This window comes from Callorhinchus milii, unplaced genomic scaffold (assembly GCF_018977255.1).
Source record: "Callorhinchus milii isolate IMCB2004 unplaced genomic scaffold, IMCB_Cmil_1.0 Scaffold2, whole genome shotgun sequence".
NCBI classification, from domain to species: domain Eukaryota; kingdom Metazoa; phylum Chordata; class Chondrichthyes; order Chimaeriformes; family Callorhinchidae; genus Callorhinchus; species Callorhinchus milii.
The window spans coordinates 77,172,248-77,199,481 of NW_024704743.1; the positions used below are offsets into that span (position 1 = coordinate 77,172,248).

At 40.6% G+C, this 27,234-nt stretch overlaps 1 protein-coding gene across 2 annotated transcripts; it reads right to left on the reverse strand.

Moving 5' to 3' along the window:
* Positions 1 to 360: 360 nt before the first annotated feature.
* Positions 361 to 25,018, reverse strand: herpud2 (HERPUD family member 2). 2 transcript variants are annotated; one of them, XM_007900889.2, is made up of 8 exons: positions 24,813 to 25,018; positions 15,155 to 15,232; positions 14,153 to 14,287; positions 12,524 to 12,669; positions 9,290 to 9,415; positions 6,903 to 7,226; positions 2,696 to 2,813; positions 361 to 1,937 (listed from the first exon to the last, which is right to left on the reverse strand). In XM_007900889.2, exons 1-8 carry the CDS (start codon positions 24,957 to 24,959, stop codon positions 1,749 to 1,751), a joined length of 1,263 nt encoding a protein of 420 aa, XP_007899080.1. In that variant the 5' UTR covers positions 24,960 to 25,018; the 3' UTR covers positions 361 to 1,748. The 2 variants fall into 2 exon arrangements, with proteins under 2 accessions (XP_007899080.1, XP_007899081.1); XM_007900890.2 differs by lacking the exon at positions 9,290 to 9,415.
* Between the last annotated feature and the right edge of the window lie 2,216 nt (positions 25,019 to 27,234).

Consider the following 27,234-nt stretch of genomic DNA (forward strand, 5'->3'; position numbering starts at 1 on the left):
ATAATTGCATCATCACTGTAACAATGCCGGTGCTTTCTTTCCAGGCCCTGTTAATCATTACTCTGACAATAGGATAACCATTGTTCCTAACATTTTGAGTAAGAAATCAGAAATATACCAAACTTATAATGTTCTGAAAAGCCAGCAGGTGATGGATCACAAGTTCAATGATTGGTGACAGTAGCCTGAATGGGACATCATTATGTATAGGCCTTTATCTCCACATTAGTAATATATTTCTGTGGTGTCCTTTATCAAAATGCGATTTACCTACTTTTACAAATATAAAATTAGTTAATTTCAAAACCAGTTTAATCCCTTGTGTGCAAGAATCCTGAAGTGTAAGAATGTTTATTGAAATACCATTATTTGCTTTATTGGTTTCTAATAATACAGTGTGACAATATTTGGAAGTGAAAGATGTTAGCATGCTGCAGGCAGACTTTATTTGGCTCTTTATTTTCTGTAAGTGGTTCCAAACTGTGCTGTATCCTTTGTACGTAGCAGTTATTGCTCATCAGACTGGCCACAGCATTTTTCAATCACACTACTTACAAAACTATGCTCTCACCCTTGTGTGGCATCAGGGACATATGCCATTTAACATCAGAGTCACATTGTCATTCCAAAATGAAAACTGGCAATATGTTGATAATGATCCTCGTTTATATTTTCAAACTCTGAATTCCTTTGATACAAACAAGGAAGTAAAAGAGTTCTAAACTTAAGTCTTTAAATGTAAAATAACATTTTAAAAGCATATATATAAACAAGTATGAATCAGTTTGATTTGATCTTAGCCTTTGTACTCCAAACCAGCACTCACTGCAATAAAGTTTCACCACAAATTGTGAACATTACAGAATATTTCACATTGCTGCTGTTGTGCACCAATATTAACCCTCAACATGTCCATATAAGCATACAATAAGTCATGGATAAATATTGCAACTTTTTTGTTCACTTGCATACGAGCAGGTTCAACATCAAACTTGCAAGTCAAATCAAGCTACCGAGCACAATGAATTTGGGTTTAACAATCCAAATTACATTTTCAACTTTGCACATTAGATAAATACTGGACCAGGTGGCAGCATTTTTCAACAGGGTGCTGTGGTGCAAACTCGCCTCGAAGGAACAGGTTTCTTCAACAATCAGAAAGTGCAGCAATTTGATGTGCATCCAAGGGATGTTGAAAAGCAGGTTTCGTTTTTAGAATCTGCAGTTACAATGTTAAAAACATTTTTTTTTTAAAGTAGTCTCTTGAATTAAATTGGGTTCTTGTTCTATAGGTGCAGTTCAACATTGCTAGTCTATATTTATTTAGCTCTTTGTGTTGTCTCTTACCAGCAGACATCCTGGTTAGCTTGTTTGAAAAATAATCAGCACCCAGTTGCTACTAAATCATTGTAGCAATTACAACAAAAACATGGAAGACAGGTAACTTTATTACATTTTATCTTTGCTAATATAAAACAATAAAAACAAAAATAAACTGAGAAAAGCACACATTTTCCATCTTTGTGCTTCAAGAATTAGGGTGTTTAAAAAAGTATACTTTATACACCCTAGGTATTTCATGATCAGAAGAGAAAGGTTTTGCAAACTGAGCTGTGGTAAAATTGCACTGATATTGGTAACACAAAAAAAGATTTAAGTACAGTCCCACACTTCAGTCTTTTTTTTTAGTAAGTGCCACTCAAATATACAGTTGTGTTAAGTAGTAAGTTGAAAAGTCCACTGCTTGTCTAGTTGCCAACTTGGGGAGGGCCTTCTGGGATGAGTGAGGTAAAGAAAGTGGTGATGAATGACCAGGCAGAAGCCATAAAGCCAGGTGGTTCTGTTCCTGTTGTACTTTCTGCTGTATCATCTCCACTGTCACCACTTTCACCACTGTCGCCACTCTCATCATCAGCACCTACATCCATCAGTCGTTCCTAGAAATACACATTGTAAATTAGAGGCAGCTTTCCATGCAACCTTTCCATTCAACATCCTCAAATTGACTCAAGCCTAACAGAGAAACCATTCTCCTGAAGTCAACGAAATGATTCAGTCCAAACTGGTTATGCAAATTTTAAAGGACACAATTAAAACTATAATTTCTGTACTGTTTTGTAATAATCCTCAGTGATAAAGAATGGAATGAAGTTCCTGCCATTTTGATCCCACTACCCTTCAGAGTTCAGTAATTAAAACTTAGTAGCTAATGAATACATCACTGCACAAACAGCAATGAGCTGAGTATCCAATTAATCTATTTTTGGTGAATCTTGCATAAAGGAAGAATAATTTTCACATGGAAGAACCTAACAATTGAGACAAACTGACCGAGACTGTTGTCTGGCACCAGACTGTTCACTATATTTTCATCAAGAACAGGACAAATGTATCTAATCTGTATTAGTAATGTGTAAGTACAACAAAATTGTTCCAAAATTAAAATTCATTATCAGCACTTTAACTCAAAACACCCATCTGAAGGTTTACTTCTGTTCTAGAGCTTGCTTGGCATACATACCTGGAGTATTGCTTTTGACATTTTACAAATGAAACTACAAAAGTAGTAAAACAATGGCTTGTTTAAATAGTTTAATAAGTACCAGAAGATGATTGAATTGCAACGCAAGTAATACACTTTCAATGTGTAATGAGATAGATGATAAAGCATCAGTAACCTGTTTACTACACTCACCATTTCATGCACTTCATGAGCATTATCTTCCTGTCCATCTTGGTTGAATTCCACCGGATGATTCACAGGCTGGCGATTCTGCCCATCTTGTCTAAATGGAAACCATCCAGCTTGGTGCCTGATTTTTCAAAAAATGATTAGTGAACGTCACAATAAGTTAAGAACCACATTAGCTTTTTATTATTTTATTATTTAACCGTTCATAAAATAGTTGCCAATTCCATCTTTCACTTATAATACAAGGTACAAACCTGGCATGTCACTTTCAGAGCAGCACAATAGATCCAGGGAATTTCCCACTTGAGTGCCTGTTTTGCAATTTTCTATTGCTCACAATCGTTAATGTATAAAAATGTTTTCACTGTAATCAAATCCTACTCATGTGTAGTCCCAGCAACATAAAGCATGTTTTCTAAACATCCAAATAATCCTTGTATTTGATATAGCGCTTTTCACGTCTTCTAGACATCTCAAAGCCCTTCACAGAATATACTGTAAAGTGAATTGACTGTATATTTGTGGGCAAAACACAGCATCCAATTGCGCACAGCAGTGTCCCACAAGTAGTCATGGACTGAGTGACCAAATTATTATTGTTTTTGGGGGGATTATTATCCTTGGAAAAGTGATCCAACAATCGACTAACAACTGGGTTCCTATTTACTACAATGTAAACAGGGGCATGTGGAGTAAGGAAACTTGCCCAGTGTTCCATGCATGCCAGCTACACATGGAAATTCCCACGTCTGGAATGGAATACACCCTCATTCATTGAAGGAACACTCTGCTTACTAATACTGCAGAGTATTGGGTACAAGTTCTCAAAAGCCAATGTTTGGGGACTTCAGAGTATGTATTGGTTGAGTATGTAGAACTTTAACCAGCTAAAACGGCGTAGCTTGCCACTGAAAGCACTCTGTGGCCAGTTTTCCAGCTGCCTTTCGAGCCAGGACCACCGTACTCATTAAGGCTTTGGATTGCAGGGTTAAGAGGAGCTGAGTGGGAAGATCCCTGCTCCTCCAAGTCTCATTGATAAACCAACCTGGAGTAGCCAATTATAGTATTGGCTATGGAGTAACAAGTCATGAAGTGAATGACCAAATTTAGCTGGAGGACTCATGAGACCAAACACCACTGCAAGTTTTATTTTTAAGCTACCACTAAGGTACTGTGTTTGTGCATGCACAGTTCTACAAGAAGTTAAAAGTTAAAATCATGAAAGCTTCTGATTTTCACTTGAGAGCAGATTACCCAGTTTCAATGCGAGTGGCACACAATTTACATTTGGGAGTAAGAGTGGTGTGGAATGAAGGATCACAAACACTCAATACAAAAGGAATTGCTCCAGTTTTAAAGATCAAAGCCTTTCAAAATGAACTGAACTGTGTGTCACACAAGAGATGATGTAGCTCAGCCATAAGAACGTCTCGTAAAGGGATTTATAACAACAACTTGCATTTATATCACGCTACTTACGTAGGGTAGCATCCCAGAGCACTTGATATCGACGGAGCATAATGCCGAGTTGGCAGGAGGAGGAGGTGACCATAGGCACGGTCATATAAGGTCTTCAGGCGCGACTTGAAGATGGAGAAGGAAGAGACAACGTGTAGGGATAGAGAAAGTTTTTCCAGGGTCTTGGGGTGTAGTGGCTAAAAATGCAGCCATCAATGGTGGAATGGAGGGCACGAGGGACATGCAGAAGGCCAGAACCAGTCAAGAGGGTTGTGGGTAGGTTGAAGAGGTAGGGAGGTGCCAGGGCATTTGAAGGGATTTGAAAACGAGTGTGAGGATCTTGAAATCGATCTGTTCAGCAATAAGCAGCCAGTGGAGCCTGGCTGGAATTGGTGTGATGGAGGTACGGAGTTTAGAGTGGGTGAGTACGCGGGCGGCGGAGTATTGGATCAGCCTGATCCTATGCATGGTGGAACTGGGAAGACCGTCAAAGAAGGGCATTTGAGAAGTCAAGTTGGGAGGTGATGAAAGCATGGACTAGTGTTTCAGCTGCGTTTGGCGTAAGGTACGGTCGGAGGCAGGCAATGTAGTGGAGGTGGAGGAAGGTGATCCTGGTCAGGGAGCGGATGTGGGGATGGAAGGGCAGCTGTGGGTTGCATCTGATGCCGAGATTGTGCACTGGTTCAATAAGTCTGAGGGATAAGATGCAGGATAGAAGATAGAAGATATTGACGGGAGCCAATGAGTATGGCTTCCCTCTTGTCAACATTCACTTCCATTCAGGCCCTGATATCTGCCTGACAAGCCTAGAGAACATTGGTGGACCCAGAGTCGCAGCTGGAGGAGAAGTAGATTTGTGTGTCATCTGCATAGAGGTGGAGTTTAGGAACCACATTAACTGGAACTGACTGACCCAATCTTAATCAACAGATTATGACCAGAAGTCAATGATTTTGCTAAGTTTAAACTGAAAAACATTTACCAAACCCCGACATCAATTTGTTAGTAATTACAGCCTTTAAAGGCCTATAGCACTGCTAAATAATCTCTTTCTCAAACTGTTGACAATATTAAGAGGATTGCGGTACATTTACAGAACAAAGACATTTAATTTCGAGCAGGAATCTAAGTCTCCAATGATAACGGTTACTAAAAGAAGGGGTCTAATGCCTTCAAACATCACATTTTTGTGCAGACCATATATATAATATATATTATATAATTTATATTATAATATATATACATATATATATACACACACACTACATAGATATATAGAATTTTAATTGGGATTGAAAAAGTAAATCTACAGCAATATTTTCAGATATGCCAAACAATAGAGCAAGAGGTCACAAATCAGGACTGCAAAGGGTAATTTCCAGACAGACACCAAGAAAGTTTTCTTTACCCACAGGGTAAACAATTTGGATGACTTATCAGGAAGTGTGTTGTCCATTGCCAGGCTCCACTGGCTCCCAATTACTGAACAGATGGATTTCAAGAGCCTCTCATTCGTTTTCAAATTACTTCATGCCCTTGTACCTCCCTACCTATCCGATTTCCTTATGCCCCCACTCACCCACACCCTGCCTCTGCTCGGCTGACTCTGTCCTCCTGTTCGTCCCTTGCCCCCTCCGCTCCACCATCGGTGGCCATGCCTTCAGCCATAACACCCCGAAACGCCGGAGCTCTCTCCCTCAATCCTTCTGCCTTGCCCTCTCCCTCCCAACTTCCAATCCCTTCACTCTCTGGCACCTCCCTACCTCTCCGACCTCCTCTCTCCAATCCACCAGCTGGCGTTTCCGCTCGACTGGTACCTGCCTCCTGCTCATCCCTCGCATCCTCCGCCCAATCATCAGAGGTCGCACTTTCAACCACTACACCCTGAAACTCTGGTGGACTATCCCTCAATCCCTCCGCCTTGCCCCCTACCACTTTTTCAAGTCCTGCCTGAAAACCTTCCTCTTCAACCGTGTTTATGGCCACCTCCCCCATACAGCTTGGAATCGGGTTCTGCCACTGTTAAGAGCTCTGAGACGCTACCCTGCATGGAGGGCGCTATATCAGTGCAAGTTGTTGTTATTGTAAAGACTTTCCTTTCTGATCGTGCTTAAGATCACCTCCCGCCTCCCGCTGTCTCAAGGGTCAGACTCTGCCACTGTCAAGCGCTCCAGGACACTACCCTGCATGAAGGGCACTATATATATGCAAGTTGTTGTTGTTGTGTGTTGAGGTCAGAACTCTGAACTCACAAACATCATGTTGAACTGGGAGGACATGGGTTTTTGGTATTCTGAAAGGTTGAGATAAAGCCTTTTTCATCAGAACCGCTCTCGCAATCTATCAGTACTAATATTGGACTGGACCAGCAGCGATGTGAACAATTGTCCTTGTTAATGGGAGTGTATTCTTTGAAGTTTACTGAAAATAAATTTGCATTTTTCAGTATTCATCTTTGTAGTAAAGCAACTGAATATTTATTTGCAAACCAATTTTTTGTGTTCAGGATCTTCAAAGTGATGGAATTGGTCTGGATTTCTTCGAAAATCTTTGGACTTTTTTTGGAAGATTGACAAAATTATTTGATGAGGTTACTAAAAACAGCAGCTAATATTTCTGATCCTGCTCATTTGCAGAATCAGATTTCATTGAAAAAGGGAAAAGCTATTTGTTGAAAGGAGAGAATCCTTTTGGGAACATTTTTGAGTTAAACTGTGAACTCAATCCTGAAATAAGATGAGTTATTACTTACAAGTAAACCAGCAAAATGGCTCCCATCACCATCACAAAACGGCTGAAGGATGAGTAGAAATACACAATACTGAGTAGTATGCCTGCTCGGGAGACTGTGTACATCCAGTCTAGCCAATCACGATTCAAGTCCTCTTCATTCATCACTGGGCCTCCCTGTGCATTCATTTGAATATTCTGGTTCACAGGTCGATTCTCCGGGACAGCCGCAATAGGTGCAGCTGGAGCTTCATTTGGACGATTTGGCTCAGGATTCACAGGCTCAGAGGCTGCAGGTATAGATTGCTGTGCAGTGGCAGGTCCCGAGAGCCTAGCTGCAGCTTGGCTAGAAGAAAAAGACAGTTTGTGCTCATCAACATGATACATCAATATGAAAAACCTTTGCACTCTGTCAGTAAAACATACTAACTCAAAGCCCTATTTCACCAGGCATCATAAGGCATCATTTTACTCCAAACATCAGAATGGTATCCATATTGATCAGTGAGAATATTAGTTTCTTACTCCAGTGAGCTTCTCATTGGCAGTCCCAAATCACAGTATTGCATGCTGTTCAGTGCTGTGGACACACTCCCTATAGTTTAAACTCTCTCACACTATTCAGTTCAGTAACTCTCTTAGGCAGATTCCTTACATCTTTAAGTGCTTACGAAACACAACCGTTTCTGAATCACCTGGCATAGATACAAAGAAAATGAGTATGTCAACAAGATTTGAAATCGATGACTGAAAATTCTTAATTAAAAATATTCTGTAATCTCCTTGTCCTCCTCTAATCCAAACCCCCCCTTCCTCCACCTCCCACCAATACACAAATAAATTATCCACAAAAAAATCCTCTGTCGAGTACTCTGGGGGAAGAAAACTGAAATATTTTTTCACCAAAGAAGCACTGTTTGGGGCGACATTTTCTAAGTGTGCTCTTCAGAGGTTACCTTATGCTCCATTGCAGATTACAGAACTTGCTCAAAAAATGGAATAATTTTTAGTGAAATATGTTATAATAATAATGCTTGCATTTGATATAGCGCTTTTCACGTCTTCCAGACATTTCAAAGCGCTTCACAGAATAGACTGTAAAGTGAATTGACAGTATGTTTTTGGGCGAAATGCAGTAGCCAATTGCGCACAGATATAGCAGTCTTAAGCAAAGAGTAACAAAGGCATCCATCAATGGTGAAAGACATATGATGTCATGAGCTGGATTTCTCTATAGCACAATGTCCATAGGATGTGGTTTATGTGTAATAATATAGAAAAGCTATTTTGCCTTTGCCTAAGCAGTACAACAAATTCTAGCAGAAGATGGAAGGAAATACATTTTCCACATTCATTATTCAAGAATAACTTAACCTTTGTGCAAATGGGGATAAACTACACCGAATACAGACTAAAACATGTAAATCTAACCAAATCAGAAATAAGTATTTTCTAACAACAACTTGCATTTATATAACGTCCTTCATGTGGGGTGATATTTCGGAACTCTTAACAATGGCAGAGCTTGATGCCGAGCCCGGGGAGGGAGGAGGTTTCTATAAGCACGGTCAAAGAGGAAGGTCTTCAGTCATGATCTTAAAGAGGGCAAGGAGGGGGAAAGGTGGAGGGATTGAGGAAGAGAATTCTAAAGCGTAGTGGCTGCCAATGATGGAAAGGGAGTTAAGGGATGAGCAGGCGGCCAGAACTAGCCAAGCAGTCGGCGGGTAGTGGACTGAGAAGAAAGCAGATCGGAAATTAGGAGCTGCCAGGGCATGAAGGGATTTTTAAATGAGTGAGAGGATCTTGAAATCGATCTGTTCTGTGATAGGGAGCCAGTGGAGCCTGGCAAGGACTGGTGTGATAGGGTGCAGAGTTTAGTATGGGTGAGTATGTGGATGGTGGGAGAATTTTCTAGATTTCTTATAATAATAATCCTTGCATTTGATATAGCACTTTTCACGTCTTCTAGACGTCCCAAAGCGCTTCACAGAATATACTGTAAAGTGAATTGACTGTATATTTGTGGGCAAACGTGGCAGCCAATTGTGCACAGCAATGTCCCACAAACAGTCATGGATTGAAAATGACCAATTTTTATTATTATTTTTTTTTGGAGGGATTATTATTAGGTGTGTGGAGTAAGGAAATTTGCCCAAGGTTTCGCCCTGCCTGGAATTGAACTCAGGTCTCTCACTTGCAAAGCGAGTGCTCTAACCACTGAGCTACAGGACTCCACTTACAGCATCATTAAAAAGTAAAACATCAGAAAAAAATGCAACTACCAATTGCAAAGGAAATGCACAGAATTTAAACATCTTGTTGTTTAAGAATATAAAACAAAGCCTAAAACAAAGCAATAATTACATTTTTACAGTATTCCTTCCTCACAGCTGAGAAATGAGTACTTACTACTGCATGTAGTACTGGCGTGCGTACATCTGCTGCCACCAAAGGATATGCTGTGGGCTGTACACAGAATACATTGGAAAGCCACCTGGAATCCCTGGATGCGTTGGAAACTGACCAACTCCATGTCTGGAAGACACAATGAGATACCAATGGCTACTCAAAACTGATAAACTTGGGAGATAATGACAGTGAACAGTGCCTACTTGGACTAGAATTTTGCCCTGGCCAGGGTATTTAATGTCTTGATTTATATTGTAGACAGAACAAATTTTACTTTCATATATTGTGGATGCTACAAAATATGGGATTATTAAAATTTTATTTCAAAGTAACATTACATTTCAGTTCAGGTATTAATGAAGAGAAAAAGTTGATGAGGAGTGTTATGGAACAAACATGCTCCAAACAAAAGTAGTTGATGATGCATCCATTAGCTCCTTCAGAACTGGATTGCCATTTACATGGAAATGCTAAAGCAATGTTCCACAAACAGCCATGAAATAAATGACCAACTTTATCTGGAGTATCTATGGCTAGATACCAGAAGAAACTGCCTTCTCTTCATGAATATTGCCATGATTTCTTTAACATCCACCTGAACAGGCATCCGCGCTCTCGGTTTAATGTCCCATCTGAAGGGCAGCACCTCTAACAATGTAGCATTCCCCACTACACAACTGTACTGGAGTGTCAGTCTGGACCTGCGAGAGTTTAAAATTCTGAGATGGGGCTTGATCTCATTGTCTCCTGACTCAGGGGCGAGAGTGCAACTAACAGCCAGGCTGACACCAAATAAAAACCAGAATATAGACTCAAATAAACAGGACACAACTGTGTGCAGAGGAAAGAAATCAATGGTCCTTGTGGAAATGGAGTATTGATGCAGATTATTCTTCAGAGAATCAAAAGTAGGTCAGGTGAAGCTCATCAGCAAGAAGATTTTGTCCCGTCTTTGGAAGGAGCAGGGCTAATAGGCTAAGTTCCCTTTTCTTGTCCCCAATCTTTCCTATACAGCTGATTTTGGCCTTGTATTGCATTTTGACCTTTCAAACAGATTTGAGCTTTATATACTGTATATTCATTCACATCCAGAACATACAAACAGGATAAAAAAATTAGATATTTGAGCAAATCTGCATGATTTCTAACATTTTTGAATTCTAAACTGATTAATTTTAGTTCCTTGTTACCACCTCTTTTTTACAGGTATGAAACTAGTCTGCGGCCATACCAGTAGAAAGTTAGTGTAAACCCTACTGGTATGAAAACTTACCTCCTCAGCCAGAGCCTTGCAGCGCTTTCATACCAGTATCTCCCTGATGTAAACACAGCAGCAGATGTGAAACCAGTATCGGTATTCCATCAACCTAGTTGTTACTGTGGTAATGGAGATGCTTCCCACAACAAAAGCTTCTTCACTCCTTCTCTGCTTCTCTGGTGGCCACATTCACTGCAGTCTTATCACTCAGAGCCCCCCCTGTTAGGTCTGAAGTGTAAACAGGGCAGACTTATCTTAACAGCATGCATGTAGTTTTACAATGCTTAGATTACTTTTCTAGACACAAAACTCAACCACAATACAATCAGATTCAGGTTAAAAAATTTAGATACAAATGGCATGGTTTCTACTATCAAAACCCTCAGTGCTCTGAGACAGTATCCTACGTGACAAAGAAAGCTACATAAATACAAGTTGTTGTTTCTATGTTGCCTAAAATACTGAACATAGCGGTGGCCAACCTTTATGGTTTGCCAACAAAATAGATTTTCTGGATTGAAATTTCACAATTTATGCCATTAATCAAGAAATACTAAATCAACAAAAACTGAACAAATACCAACGATGAACCATGGCTTATCTAGATTTGCGTGAACGTTTAGAGGCTATGGATTAGGGTCTCAGCAACCCGAGGAGAGAGGTAGTGGTCAGAAGTGGGAAATGTTACAGAGGTGGAGTAAAGCTGACTGGGTCTGCCGGGGTGGGGGTGGGAGAAGAGGATTTTGGTGTAGTTACCAGAAATATTTGTATCACCAGAGCGGATCCAAAATAGATGTCATAGAAATTAGGAATAAACACCAGAAATTCACTTCTCCAGACTAAACTTCCCCTTCGCAACTCTTGGTACACAGAGGTCAATTACAGCACTCCATCTGAGATCAGCTAACTTAGGGCAGACCGGGACCTGAACCTCCAATCTACTGTATGGCCTAGTACTGCACTGGATACCTACTAGGACAAGCTTTACTTTACATTAAGTATTTCCTCAGAATATCTTCCTGTTTAAGTCTTCGCTAAGAGTTAAACACGTTTTATAACAAGCACTGATGCTGAATATAAAACAAAGTAATCTAAGCATTCAAATTGTACTTTTTAAAAATAATTGATTTATTAAGGTGTTCCATTCAACAATATAGAAAACTCCTACAATGATATTGGAGAGAAAAAGAATGGTTTGACAACTCCAGCCATATGGAATACACACAAAGATATAGTTGAGATTTTGTTACATCAGTGCACCACTATTTGATTGTGGTCAAGGTCATTCCACAAGATCAAGGCCACATGTTTTGGTAAAGGACATTTGAAGAAGGCAAGAGAAATGCACAACACTATTAATATAAAAACACATGCCCAAAACCACGAAATTAAGATGCTTACCTCATACATGTTTAATTTAAGATCACTTGCCCAACCTACAGACATCATTTGAGTGAACAATTCCATAGAAATATGCAATTCAGCCTTGTTTGATTGGTTATGAAGCCATAACACGCTAGTTCACACACTGTTATGTCCACATCATTATGGTACAACCAAAAGATACGTTTAAATTGAGTGGAAAGAGGCCCTGGACACTTATCCCTCCTACACAGATGAGCTGACCAAATTTGACCTTAGGCTTCCTCTTTCTTTGGTTTGAATCAGTTCAGAAACAGATTTTGAGACCTTTGGTTTTCAGAAATCCATCACCATGTTTAAGAGTATCCAAACCAACATATGGAAATTCCAGATGTTCATTGGAATGGAGGGATGCATCCTGCTTACCTAATTCTGCATAGCATTAGGTGCAGGTTGGCAAAAGCCAAGACTAGGAGAACTCAGGTCCTGAATTCAGTTATCCCAGAAAAGAATGCTCTAATGTTACTGCTGCTATACGCTTGCTTCAGATCACATTTGGTGCAAATACGAGTCAGTATTAATTTTATTATAGTATTTACCTTAACACCACTTACCCTTGCATTACATGCTGGAAACCATTTGGAGGAACTGGAGAAAGGTTACGATGCCTCAGATCAGCAGAACTAGAACCTGTCGATCCAATTAAGGATTCTTGACTGGGAGATGAAGAGGGCGATGTAGCAACTGAACTATCAGAACTCTGAAAAAAAGTAAAATCCAAATAATTTGCTTTATTTTATTTCTAATAAATTGGAAAATGAATTTGTATCCAGGAAGTACTGGATCATTTAGTACGTTTAGCGTTTTTTGTTTTGCCCAAATTTGATTACTTCTCTCTCTTCACTTGAGAGTCACAAAGGTTGGATCATAAATAATAATAATCCTTGCATTTGATATAGTGCCTCGTCATGTCATCGACATCTCAAACCGCTCCACAGGATAGACTGTAAAGTGATTGTTGCTGTATATTTGTGCCACAATCACAAATTGATTGCAGCAATCTTCATCATGCTGTTAGTGGTGACTACTGTATCCAAGAAATGGGTAACAATAATGCAGGAAAGGTAGGATTGTACCCAGCAACTTTCTTGCTCGATCCAACCCAAAACTGGGGAATAATTACTGTCAACTGAAATGGCCAAGAATGGAGGTGGGTCAGCAGTAATTGGCTGTGATATTCATTCAGCTCAAATAATTGGGCCAGGAAATACCACACTCTGTGCCAGCAACAAATGCTCAGAATAAAATTTCTAAACAGGAGTACTCTCAGAAAGTGAACAGAAAGAAACAAGATAAAAGCAAGACGAATAAGGTTAACTTGTCATAATATGGTAGTTTGTGTCCATAAATTCAGACTCCCATATTTTAACGAGATGTGCAAAAAAAAAACACGCCGGTCAACTTTTCACATTGTCATGGACGTCATTTCTTATGTGAATTGACTGCAGCAGTGCATCCTGTGCAGCACTTAAAGCAATGACAGCTGCTCTTCTTGAAACCAGCAGCTCAGCACTAAGGCAAAGTGTACATCACTTTTGGTATTGTGTGGACCTATAATTTATAAACAGACTCCCGCTATAATTGAGGCTCATTATAACTGGTTTGGCTTGTAGACAAATCCAATTTATTGTAATCTAAGGAATATTCGAAATAAATAAAAAATAATATTCCATTAATCTTAATATACTGTTTTCAGGTGACTATTTTAACATAATCTCCAAATAAATAAAGCAATCAACTTTCCAAATATCACAAAGGCAAGGAGGCTGAGGTCAGTAAATCCCATGACCAGCAACTGAAATACTTTTCAGATACAGAGCTGACAAGTTAGCTAACCCAGAAGAAGCAAGTAAGTTAGAATTTGGTGAAAATCAAAGGGCGAGTTGTTGGAGACATCACTTTTTAATCCATAAATGAGACACTGGAATAATTTAGTATACAATACCAATTTTTAATTTCGGAAAAGGCACTTTATGCAGGGTTAATCGAAAACTGACAAGACATTTTTGAATGACTGAGTACAACTTTGTTCAGATGGAAAAATTATAAATCTTCCTCAGTTTACAATGTTACATAGGTGGCAGACTTCTTGAGCAGGTTTAAATTATTGCTTCACAAGTTTTTTGAAATATGCACATTTTAAAAATAGCTATTTATTTTGAATAAAATGGAAATACATTTACCGTTGCATCACCATTAACTCCTGTGTCACCATTAGCTCCAGCTCCAATGACTCCATTGCTCCGATAACTAGGTTTGGGTGATCCTGGGGGAGTTCTTGAAGAGCATACTAGGTGAACCATGTGATACTCGTCTTGCTACATTTCAAGTGAGATGAGGAAGAAAGAATAAGTCAATTAGGAGTTTGAGCTTCAATCTGTCGAGCTTGTGTGGCCACTTTGTTAGATCATGACAGACCCCACTCGTTTCTGCATCCATGGCATACATATTGTGGCACTGCATTCCAAATTTTCAAAACCCTTTGAATGGAAAGAAATTCATGAAAATCCACATCCAAAGCTTTCTTGGGATGGCACTGAATTAGTTAGCAGAAGAGTGAAGATCTTGTAGAATGGCAGACAACAGCAATTGGGGACAAATTTGTATGATGAATTAAATAAATATTGAACAGGTCAGAATCAACCAGAAGACCAAATTACTAGCAACTTTATCAAGGATAGGATTCAAGCATATGAAGCAGAGCACTCATCCATATTTAGTTATCTAAGAAAACTGAACATTTGCACTAGTTAGGTTTAATACATCAGAGTCCAAAAAATATTACCACTAAAATTTAGAGCAAATGTTAGTCCAAAGGAAAGAGTTCTAGTGATAACTAAATAGGAACCAGAACAGGAAAATACAGTAGACAGCTTGGTAGCTGCATTAATTGGGAAACCCCAATATAAGTACCAAAATAGTACAAATATCAGGTCATCACACAAACTACGATGCTTATATTAATCAATACTATTTTTCACCAATCACCAATATCAAAAAGAGCAATGGCTGAGTCAAATGTTGTGGAACATCCCTACGTATATCATACTTTTCCAACACTAACACTGTACATTAACACTACAAAACAACCAAAATGGGACTTTCAGTTGAACCTTCAACCTAGCTAAGCATAACCAAAACTGCTTGTAGAAATAAAGCAGCACAGATACAGAGATTTGAATTACCTTTCTGAAAATGTCTTTCAACTGCAAATGATCAGGGAGAAGTTTTCCAGAATACACAAGTCTCTGATCCTTGGTGGACTGTGCAAGGAGAGAGAAGGGAAAAAAAACAATTTTAAAACATTCACCTTACAAAACACTTAATATTCACTTCTGCTAATACCTTATCCATGGCGTCTTTTAATAGAAAGGACGTCTGGGTTTCTGTACCATATGCTAGGAGTTCCAGCAATTTATCTTCCCAGATATTTTGGTCAAAATCAAAAACAAATAAATGACTATCAGTCTATGTCCTAAGCAGTTAATAGTCGGCTAACTAGATAGTCTATGTTATTACACAGTGGTTTGGGTCCATAAAATCAGATCCCGCATTATAATGAGCGTTAGAATAAAAATGATAACTGTTGGCCTTGCTTCTTCCGCATTATGCATTCTATGGGCAAGAAGCATTGACAAGATTGAATGCTGCAAATGCGCAGGAAAATAAACACTGACATAATTTCCTGCAGGTGCAGGAAGCCAGTCAATCAGCACAAAGAGCTTCCAGTACACCGCTGTCCATGGTACAACTGAGCTATAACTAGACTCTACAATACAGAGGTGTCTTATAATGGAATCCGGCTGTAATTTGTATCCCTTCAACCTGCGCAAAGATTTCTTATGCTTGATAACCCGAACTGTTCATATTAGAAAAAGTTAAAATTCAAGCAAAAGATATTCTTCTCAGATATACTGATACTTTATTCAAAACGAGGAACTGTACACTATTGCTACTTTACCTACCCCCAAATTAAGTTCATGTCTGAATTTCTATTCTTGAGCAAAGCCTTTGAGGGCACCAGAGGCAAGATGGCATAACTTATATATTATAAGCTCCTAAGTTTTAATGTATATTAATATCTGCTTAAAATATATCAAGTTGTATTCCACCAAGCTACTATTCTTAACGATATTTTCAAGGCTTGTGTAAATTAACTGATATTCACAAATGAGTCAGAATCGAGTTAGCTAAGTTTGTTACACGGACCAAATTTGACAATGAATCGTGATCCATTTGGGTAAGTTATACAAGATTCCCTTCCGTAATTAGCAAAAACAAATTTATAATAAAAGCACTACTATTAAATTCAACTGTACTCAATTAAATTTCAGTTAAAAAACATAGTAATCCTACTGTCTGAGTTAATCATTTTACAAGCACGGTAATCCTTATTTAAAAGTCAACTAAAACCTAATGGAATGTGACTGTACTATATCTATTTGAACTGTGTAAAGTACCCAGACATACACATAGATAAAACTTCCAAACAACCACTTGCATATAATATAATGCTCTTCACAGAAGATAATGTCTCAAGAGCACTTCACAGGGCAGGGTCGGTCACTGAGAAAGGGAGGAAGAGGTGTGACCATAGGCGTAGTCAAAGAGGTAGATTTTAAGGTTGCATTTAAAGATTGAAAGAGGGCAATGTGCATGGATAGAAATGGGGAGTTCCACAGGTTGGGGGAGCTGATGACTGAAGGATCAGACATCAGCTGAGCGGAGGATGCGGGCAGATCAGAGATAGGGAGGAGCTAGGGCATGAATGGTGAGGACCATAGGAAAGGGAGAGAACCTTGAATTTGAGTGGTAGGAGAAAGGGAGCCAGGCGAACATTAAGGTGATGGGCTTGTGGAATTTGGTATGGATGAGAATATGAAGTACCTGGAAGGTCTCCCTCCACCCCGCCCCAACCGTTAGAGATTACAATAGTAATTTGAAATAGAATCCGAGAAATTTACAATACAGAAGGAGGCCATTCAGCTCACTGAGTTTACACCGGTTCTAAGAGCAAGGTGTTTGTCAATCCTGCTGCCCTGACTTATCTCCATACTCCTTGATGCCTTTATCCTTCATACACCTGTTTAGTTCTCTCTTGAAGCCCGCAACTGACTCTGATTCTACCACCTTACTTGGCAGGGCATTCCACATCCCAAAACTGAGTGACATTTCTCCTAAACTCTCGTTTCACTCTTCTTGTGACTATCTCAGTACTATGTCCCCTAGTCAGATTCCCCTACCAGTGGAAATAGCATCTCCCTTCCCCAAACCCTCAGAACTGTGTATATCTCTATCAGGTCCCCTCTCAATCGTATCCACACTCCAGTGAAAATAGATCCAACTTCTCCAAATTTTCATCAGAACTAAAGCGCCTCAACCATTCTTGTAGAACTCCTCTGTACCCTCTCCAGTCTTAAAATCTTTCCTGAAATTCGATGCTTCAAACTAAATGCAGTACTCCAATTGTCTAACCAATAATTTGTATGAACATAGCATTATTATGAAGTTTAAATAATGTACTTAAATAAGTTAAGTAACTGCTACATTCGCAAACAAAATACAATACACCTTACAGTAAATCATGAAGTGCTTTGAGATGTGCTGAATTGAAAGGCACTAGCACTATATATCAAATGCAAGCACTATCATTTTTGATTTCTATTTACTTCCCCCGTTTTGCATAGCAATTTCAAATTTATTTGTATGCCCCACCAAACCTACATGTAAACTAATACTTTAAAAGCCATTTACATTCTGTGGTTATAATGTTTAGTTCAACTCTAAAATAAGTAACAAGACATGTAATATTTTAAGATTTCAGGAGCACTTAACCAGCTAAATATTTACTCTTTTGCCAAGCTAATTTGATACTGAAATTGACAAACAATGGATATCCAAACATAATAAAATGCTGTTAAAGTCAAAGGTGGAACTACAAAACACTCATAGCCTGAAATCAATGTAGGGTAACTATTCAAAAGCAGGTCAATGGAGTGGCTTCTCTCTAATCAGCTTTCAACCTCCCCGTAATGTCAAGCCCCAAGAGGCAAAGAAAACAATTTCAAGTACATTTCATCTCTCATCCAGATCCAAAAGAATAATGATCATTTGGGTGGTTTAGCAATAAGACAGGGCCTTTTGTACAATATATAAAACTCTTAAACTGTAATTTTAAGTTTAAATTACTTATGTGCTATGAAAAGCCACAGAAATTAGACAGAGCCATCGTACAGTAAAGCAGCTAGCAAAATAAAAATAAATTACTTTACAAACAGCCCTCACTTTTTGTAACTTTTAGTCTTTACTTTTATTTAATTTCAAAGCACCCTATTCTAAGCCTATTTTTTAAAAATACTTTGGGAGTTTCATATATCTGAAATTAAGACTCACAATTGGCCTCTATATAGTTCCACATGTAGTTTTTTCAGGCAAGTGACAGACATCTAAAGATTAACATGAGATCAACTTCTGACATTTCTTCATGTCAAACTAGAAAGCGCAGCTGTAGTGTGAGTAATATTTATCCCATAGCATGAGCAGCCTGATCACGCCAGAATAAGAATGTGTCTTGTTATTTAATTTTTCCTCTTAAAGCTAAGTATTATGCTGTTTAATGCATCCTTGGCGCCAAGTCTCACCATCAATACCTCACATGTGATTATGACATCGGTGATCCCAATCCCCTCAACTGTTTGCCTAAAAATTTCAGGACATGCAACAACCAATCAAATTGGGGCATTTAATTAAAGATATACTAAAATAAGTGTACCGTACCGGGGATATAGAGGACGGATTGGGAGAAAATGGCCCTCTTATTGGTCAATTTCTACTAAAACCTTGCTTTTTTTATTCAGAGTACTCCAACTTCAAGGTGCTACAAAAACCAAGATGATGGCAGGGAGCAATTATTCAAAACAGTCATAGTCTGATTAACTGGGCTTAATGTTTCCTATCATGTTAATAGTTTATAGTTTAAATCAAAATGCTGCATTTTTCAATATTGATAACTTGTTTTTCTTTGTAAGAAGAGACTGCAAGACAGCCACTGAAATCATGATATAAAAATACAATGCAGTAAGTGTCATCCCTTGCTATGATGCTCAAACAAGTTTGGTAGCAAAGTACAAAAAGGAACTGACTGCAGTCAGGATTGACAATTTAGAGAGGAATGGAAAGTTACAATAAATTATCAGCTGTATTATTCTGCTACAGGGGATAGTAGGGCATTGGAAAGCTTCAAATCAGATGGAATATTCTGTTATGAGTTTGTGCTTGCTCAAGCCGGTGCAAACACAAATATTATAGCAGCACAAAATCATCAACACTAAAGTAAATAAACAATTATACAAGTGCCTGAAATTAATAAAATTCCACTTGGAACAGCTTTGAGTATTATTATTGCTCCCATTTTCTATCCAATTTCTGCCTCTCCTGCGTCTGAAAGGGAATGCAAGTAGATGATTCCCAAACCACTGCACATCAAATACTCTTCTCGATTATCAATGAGACAGCATACAAGATTAATCTGGTCATTCAGTCTATACATCATCTGAATTCAAAGATTTAATTATAGGCTTCAAATCACTTTATAAAAAGTATCTTTGAGGGTTTTAATCAATTTTGAGTCAATTTATGTGTCAGCAGCAGTTAAGCCAATGTACTCAATGTCAGTCACACTGCAAAACAAGCATTAATGATATCATCACTGCAAGCTTGAGCAATAAGGCACAGTGAATTAGCAGAAGATTCTCTGGGCATCATTCTCTTCCACCCTATATACTCATGTACTCCCATTAAACAGAAATACAACAAAGGAGATAGTCTCTGAAATACAGAACAAGTCAAGCACCAGGGCAAGGAACCGCAATATTTTATGAATTTCTCTATTCAAATGCAAATGTACAATGTTAAATGGCCAAAATGATTTGGTATTTCCTAAATGGTAAAGAATATTACTACTGTAATAAGATTAATCGTAAGACCAGAAGTCAACAATGCCGTTCATGGCTGCCTGAATGCATTACCAACTAAAATCAAAACTCAAGTGGCTACACTGACTTTTTAACAATTCACAGGAATATGTAAGCAATGCATGCACATTCTGATACAAAATCAGGGCCACTTTTAGATGCCACTGGAATTGTAAAGTTCAGGACATAAAATTCTTAATTTGCCTAACATCTGAATCAGCGTGCAGTACACACTTTCATTAGTGGTGAGAGACTGAGAAGGAGAAATATAGCAAGGGATGAGGGGATCCCTGCAGCCTTAATGGAGGTGCCATTCTTTGGATAATCTTTAAATTGAATGCACCCAGGCGGGTATTAAAAATCCCATGATAATACTAAAAAGAAAAGAGAATTTCTCTTATAATTCTGGCCTACAATCCTCCAGTTAAAGTTATTCACCTCAGGAATATTTGTGAGAACTTGTTGTGCACAAAACAGTTGCAACATTTGATTAGAAAAACTGTCAATGCACTTGACAATATCATTGTAAAGCACAATGACAGGCATGAATAGGCACTGTAAAATAAGTTCTTTCATTAAAATTGGGCTCAACTTCTATGCAAACTAAATCTGAAGTTACTGATATGACCTGACAGTGGAATGCTGCCACCAGTCCCATGGACGTCCAGCTCTTACTGTTTGTAACTGTGCTGCTGTTTGTGCAACTCATTTCAAACTTTTGGCAGCAAGAAAACCAAAATGCATTTCTGGTCTTTGGAGAATAGCAAAACAAAATATGCAGCAGATCTCAAGCTACTTAAACCAGTGTCACCATCTCCCCTCTGTATCTCCCACAAATACTAGGGAACCTAACTCAACTGTATCACTGTAGGGAAATATTAACAGAGCAAAAACTTTGCCGAAAGCAGAAAGAAACCAGAGGACTTTTACCAACACCTTCTCAGCCAGAAAAAGTAGTCCTAACAAGACAGATGGCTGAGGTACTGAGACAGATAAATGAGTGTGATACACAAAACGATTCTATAGATTTTCCAAAAATAAAAGGGAAACATTTGAGGAAAGGACTTTTGAAACTGTAAAAAGTAAACCACAAATTAGGTGGTCTAGAGCAGTGATGGCCAACCTTTATGGTCGGCCAACAAAATACATTTTCTTTTTGTAAAATGAAAACTAACTGTCAAACATAGACTTACCAAGTCTTGTGCAAATCTTTTCGGGGAGGGTGTGGGGGTTCTTGACGGCCCTGCGGGTCAGCCACCACTGGCTCAGTGTAGTACCAGTACCAGTCTGCAGTACTGGGAAGCTAGCCACTTCCTCAGTGCAATAGCTTCCATAACCAGCAGAATTTTCTGTGGACCTATTTTCTGATAGTCAATTTCAGAAATTTTGCAATAATAGCTAGCTTGGGCAAGAGAAAAAAAGTACTTTATATTGATTGTACTTTGCCAGAAACTTTTTAAATTAAAAAGTTGAAAGGCAACATGAAATCTTGGCAGTTTGAGGTATTTAGAGCAGAAAAGATGCACTTCCCTGATCTACAGATCACCACGGATTTCAAAATTAACCCCTATTCCTTAATATACTCATAAAAGGGAGCATTCTCATCTCCAAAACAGCATCCATTATGATAAATGTTTAATTTTCCAATTCCCTTTCCACCTCACAGCAGGATAAAGCAGGACAGTCAAAAGTAAAAAAAATCCTCAAATAATTAAAAAGCGATAAGGGTAATATTGTAAAACACATTTACCACAATGCATGAATTGAAAATTAGAAAATCTGCTGCCATATCCTAGTATTTAGCTCAATCTATTACATTTTCATTTCTCCATTAAAGTCTGTGAAACAACTTGCACTTTAATACAACTGCCATATGAAAAAATGTCTCAAATGCTTTTGATAAATGAGGTGGTGCAATAAAAGAGTCAAAGCATGGAACAATATAAAGATGATTATCACAGGCAATGTTCTAATGAGATTTCTGAAGGCAGGAAAGGTGGCAAGATGAAGTGGGTTTGGAAGAGTTCCAAAGGAGCATGGTAAAGCAAGGCTCAGTCACTGATAATTGAACAAGGGATGTTGGTACTAAAAAAAATCATTACACTTGATGTAACACCTTTCTCGCCACGAGGATGCCTTAAAGTGCTCTACAGGGAATACTGTAAAATGGAGTGATTATGTATTTGGTAGGTGAATGCAACAGCCACTTTGCACACAGCATTGTGTCAATTCGCTTGCAATCCATCGTAAAAAATGGAAGCATTTATTGAGTGAGTATGTGGTTGACCCAGTAATTAACCAAACACCCTGGTCTCCTCAGGGGCGGTGCATCAATTAGATTAGCAGTTCTATGAACAAATAAAGTTTATAATTAATAAATTGGGAAGGCAAAGGGGACCCTCCTCAAAACTCAAGGTTCTATATAAGAACAATCAATAATTGGTCTGATTTTTCCTTACATCAGATGACCAAATCAGAAATTCAGTGTACATAACTGCATTAAGACATCTCACACTGCTGTGCAAGTAGCACTACTATTTAATAAATTGCAATAAAATCACTGCTGATCCCACAAGGCAGGTTGGTCCAACGCAAGCCACATCCAGCAGGGGTGATGACTCCATCTGACCCATGAACCATTTACGCACCCAGTACCTGGGGCTCCGTACCCATGTCCCAACAACCCCCTCTCCCATTGCTCGGGCTACTTTTTAAAGAATAATCCTTGCATTTGATACAGAATAATCTCTGTACCCAGGTGCCTGATTTCAGTATCTGCAACCACACTCCCTGATCCGTGCCCAGCTTCTCGTCCCTTGTGCCAGGCGAACGAGACAATGTAATCCACCCGGGTTCTAGTGCCCGCACTGTACTCAGTGCCCTGCAGTTCTTCAGGCTCCATATACCGAGTTGATATCTTGCGTTTTGATTTTAATACATAAAAATTAAGTAATACAGTTACACAATTTAAAACCTAGGATTTTTACACGATTCTTACTCATTGCATTTCTCGAAGGGAAACACTAAAATATTGCTTATGCGGCCAGAGACTTTTCTCAAATCCACCATCCAGCTCTCAGCAGCCAAAGGTTGGACCACCCCACCACAAGTCATAAAGAAGCCAAGCACCTAAACCAAAGCTGATTCTTTAAAAATTGGATTCAGCAAAAGAGTTTTCAATTACAACAGTTTCAAAACTCAAAGAGTCAATCTATTTTCTACAGCAAGTACCATAGTTTAATAACCTGGTTACATTTTACACTGTGTACTGGAACAGATTTGAGAAAATCCCTGAAGTCCAATACATCACTTCCGAAGAGGGAAACGGAAAGAACTTTTTAACTTCACTCTTGAATTGGCTCCCCTTCACTCAGAAGATACAGTTCAAGATCCCTGTCGTCATCTTCAAAGCCCTCCACTGCCTTGCTCCTTCCTACCTCTGTGATTTCCTAATCCCCTACCAACCTGTCTGCTCCCTCCACTCAGCGGGCTCCGGCTTGCTACACGTCCTCTGCTTTCCCCAACCCACCACTGGCGGGCGGACCTTCAGCCTCTGCCCCCACCCTCTGGAACTCCATCTCACAGTCCCTCCGCCTCACCCCTTCCCTTGCCTCCTTCAATAACCTCTTCGTTGACTGTGCCATCGGTCACCTCCTACCGGCCCTCCACACTTCCTGATCCCAACCCAAGTCGGGTACAGATCCCTGACTGTCCAGCATCTTGGGTCATCCTCCTGACAGGCACTATACAAATGTAATTTGCTGTTGTTGCAAATAAATCAGGTTGATTTGAATCACTAATAAAGTCCTGTAACTAAGTGTTTGGAGTCTCGCCTCGCAAGCAAGAGACCTTGGTTCGATTCCCGGCAGGGCAAAATGTCGGGCAAGTTTCTTTACTCCACATGCCTCTGTTTACCTAGCAAGTAAGAAGGAATCCAGTTTTTGGTCCGTAGCCGGATCACTTTTCCAGGGGTAATAACTCCTTAAAAAAAACTGTTTTGAGAAGAGAGGAGGTCAGAGAGGTAGGGGGTGCAGAGGAGTGGAGGGATTTGAAGACAAGGGTGAGGATCTTGAAGTCGATCCTCTCTGGGACAGGCAGCCAGTGCAATCTGGCAAGGACTGGGGTTATCGGGGAGTTTGGTGCGGGTAAGAATGCGGGCGGCAGAGTTTTGGATGACCTGGATTTTGTGAATGGTAGTAGAGGGGAGAATCATAGAAAATAATGAAAAGTTATAGTGAAATAACCTAACATTTCTGCAACTACTTCACCACTGCAGAGTCCTCCAACACAAGTTGCAGCACTCAATAACTCTATACTAATGGATATTTGTCTTTGGGGAGGAGAAGGCACATAGTAGGGGCAAGAGTATTAAAGTTAGGTTAAGGATAATGGGTGTAGAGACTTGTATTAGCTAACTCAGGCTGGAATCAGGAAATAACAATGTATTGACATAGCAACCTATATATTCTACAGAGAAGTAGGAAAGTAGGATAACATCTCCCTTGAAAGGCGTTCTATAAATTTAGAATTGCTGTTGTTATTCGGGTACTGAGTGGAGCTCCACCATCAGCAGCCGCGCTTTCAGCCACTACAGCCAGAAACTTTGGAACTCAACCCCTCCACCTTGGCTCCTCCTTCCCCATTTTCAGATCACGCCTGAAGACCTTCCTCTTCCAGTCTGTTTACAGTCACCTCCTCCCCCCCCCACCCCCGGGCTCAGCATCAACCACTATTAAGCGCTCCGATGCACTCCCCTATATAAATGCAAGTTGTTGTTGAGGTGTAAATCCCAGGCCCTTCAAAGCTGGTCTGTACTGACCCTCCCTCCCGGGGTCTGGTGAGATGGACTCGGGCAGGGGGTGGTACTCACCGGCCGGCTGGGGTACACCTTGGACAGGTGGCTCTTGAGCTTCTCCACCGTCCAGTTGAGGAAGCAGCTGATGGTCTGGTCGTTGTATTTCTGGTTGGGCGCTTTGATGACCAGAGTCACCGGGCTGTCCAACACCCGCGGGTCCATGGCTCATAATCCGAGGCCCGCCCGGGGGGGCCGTGTAGCGAGAGCGGGGCCTGGGAGGGGAGGGGGGTCCTCGGGTGTTTACAGGGCCTCACTCACTTGCAGCGTCGCCGCATCTCCGGGGTGATAGGTGTCCGGCCGCGGCCTCCCACTCACATCTCCCTCGAGCCGGGGAGAGGCCGCGCTCTCTGCGCGCCACGAGCGGCTGTTGCCGGGCGGCTCCCGTCGCCGTCTCTCTCCGTGTCCTCGGGGCGGGGTGGGGTGGGGCGGGAGCCGGTGCCGGAGCCCTGGCGTGTCTCCGCGGGGGGGAGGGAAGGGGTCGGTCTCCGGCTCTAAGATGGCCGCCGAGTGGGGGCGGGGCCAAGATCCGGACGCGTCACAAAGTGCGAACACGTCACCCGCCGCCGCCCCCTCTTCAGTTGTGCGGTGACGTCATTCCTGTCATATCATAAATATAACAACGTAATAATAATAATATTAATAATAATAATAATAATAATCCCTGTGTTTAAACAGCGCCTCACACACAGGGCAGCGCTTGCAGGGGCGGAAACTCGACGCCGAACTGGAGGGCGGGGGAAGGTGACCATCGAACGGGAAGGTCTTCCAGGTGCGACATGAAGATGAGGAAGGAACGGGAAAGGCGGAGGGATAGAGGAAGGGTGTTCCAGAGTGTCGGGATGTTGGCGCTGACGGGAGCCAATCAGGAGAGCCTCGGTCTTGTTGACGTTCAACTGAAGAAAGTTAGCTCTCATCCGGGACTCGATGTCTGACAGATATTCTATCAGGACAGCAGTGGTCCTGGAGTCAAGGGTGGAGGCAGATAGACAGAGTTGGGTGTCATCCACACATATGTGGAAGTTGATCCCATGTCTGTGGATAATGTCACCAAGAGGGAGCATGTACAGTTTGAAGAGGAAAGGACCGAGCCCTGAGGAACACTGCATGAGACGGTGCGGGGGCTGGAGGAGAAAGTGGAGCCAGTGTGAGAGATATGATCTAAAACCATTCAAGGACAGAACTTTAAAGGTTAAGGTGAGAGGAAAGGTGGTGGAGGAGGATGGAGTGGTCCACAGTATCAAAGGCAGTAGAGAGGTCAAAGAGGATGAGGAGACAGGGGTATTTCTGGTCAAAGATAGACAGAATATCATTTGTCACCTTGACTGGGGCTGTTTCCTTTCTGTGGACAGCACAGAAATCCAATTGGAGGGGTTTCTCCCACAAATATACGGTCAATTCACTTTACAGTATATTTTGTGAAGCATTTTGAGACGTCTAGAAAATGTGGAAAGCACTATATCAAAATGCAAGGATAAGGATTATTCGTAAAAGGAGAGGAAGGAGTGAAGCTGGGAAGCTACAACTCTTTGAAGGACCTTGTAAAGGAAAGGGAATTTGGAGATGGGGCGGTAGTTAGTGAGCGGGGATGGGTGCAGGGAAGGTTTTTTGGGGGATAGGGCTGATGACAGCTGTTTTGGGTGGTGGGGGTGTGTGGGATTGGTGCCAGTTGACAGGGAGGGATTGACGAGGTCTGAGAGTAAAGGGGCGAGGAGGTGGAGCTGGGAGTTAAGGAGATGGGTAGAGATGGGATCGAGGGAGCAGGTGGTGGGCTTCATGAGGGTTATAGTGGTGGTGAGAGAGGAAGAGGAGACAGGTTCGAAGATGTGGAGAGAGGGATGGCTAGAGGCCGGAGTGTGAGGGAGAGATGAGTTTGGCGATTGGGAGGGCGGAGGCGGCCCCTCGATTTTGGTCTCAAGGAAATCAAGCATCTCCATGCAGTTGGAGTTGGAGGAGAGAATGGGCGAGGCGTGAGAGGGTGGACAAAGGAGCCAGTTGGTAGTAATAAGTCAACCCTGGATCATGTCATCACATGGCTGATATCATTGAGTCCTGGAGTTTAGTGGCAAGAGCACTCACCTCGCAAGGGAAAAGACCTGGATTTGATTCCTGGGCAGGGTGGAACGTTGGGCAAGTTTACTTACTCCACACAACTGTTTACCTACCAATAAGTAGGAACCCAGTTGTTAGTCGATTGGCGGATCACTTTTTAATAATCCCTTAAAAAGAATTGGTCACTCAATACATGACTTTGTGGGTTACTGCTGTACTGCTTCGTTTCAGCAACAAAATCAATTCACTTTACAATGTATTCTGTGAAGCACTTTGAGGCCTTTCAAGGATGTGATAAAGCGTTATATGAATTGCAAGGATTATTATTATTATTTTCATGCTGTCAATATCCCAGCCGCTTCCCATTGCAAAAGTGTGAATAGGGTCC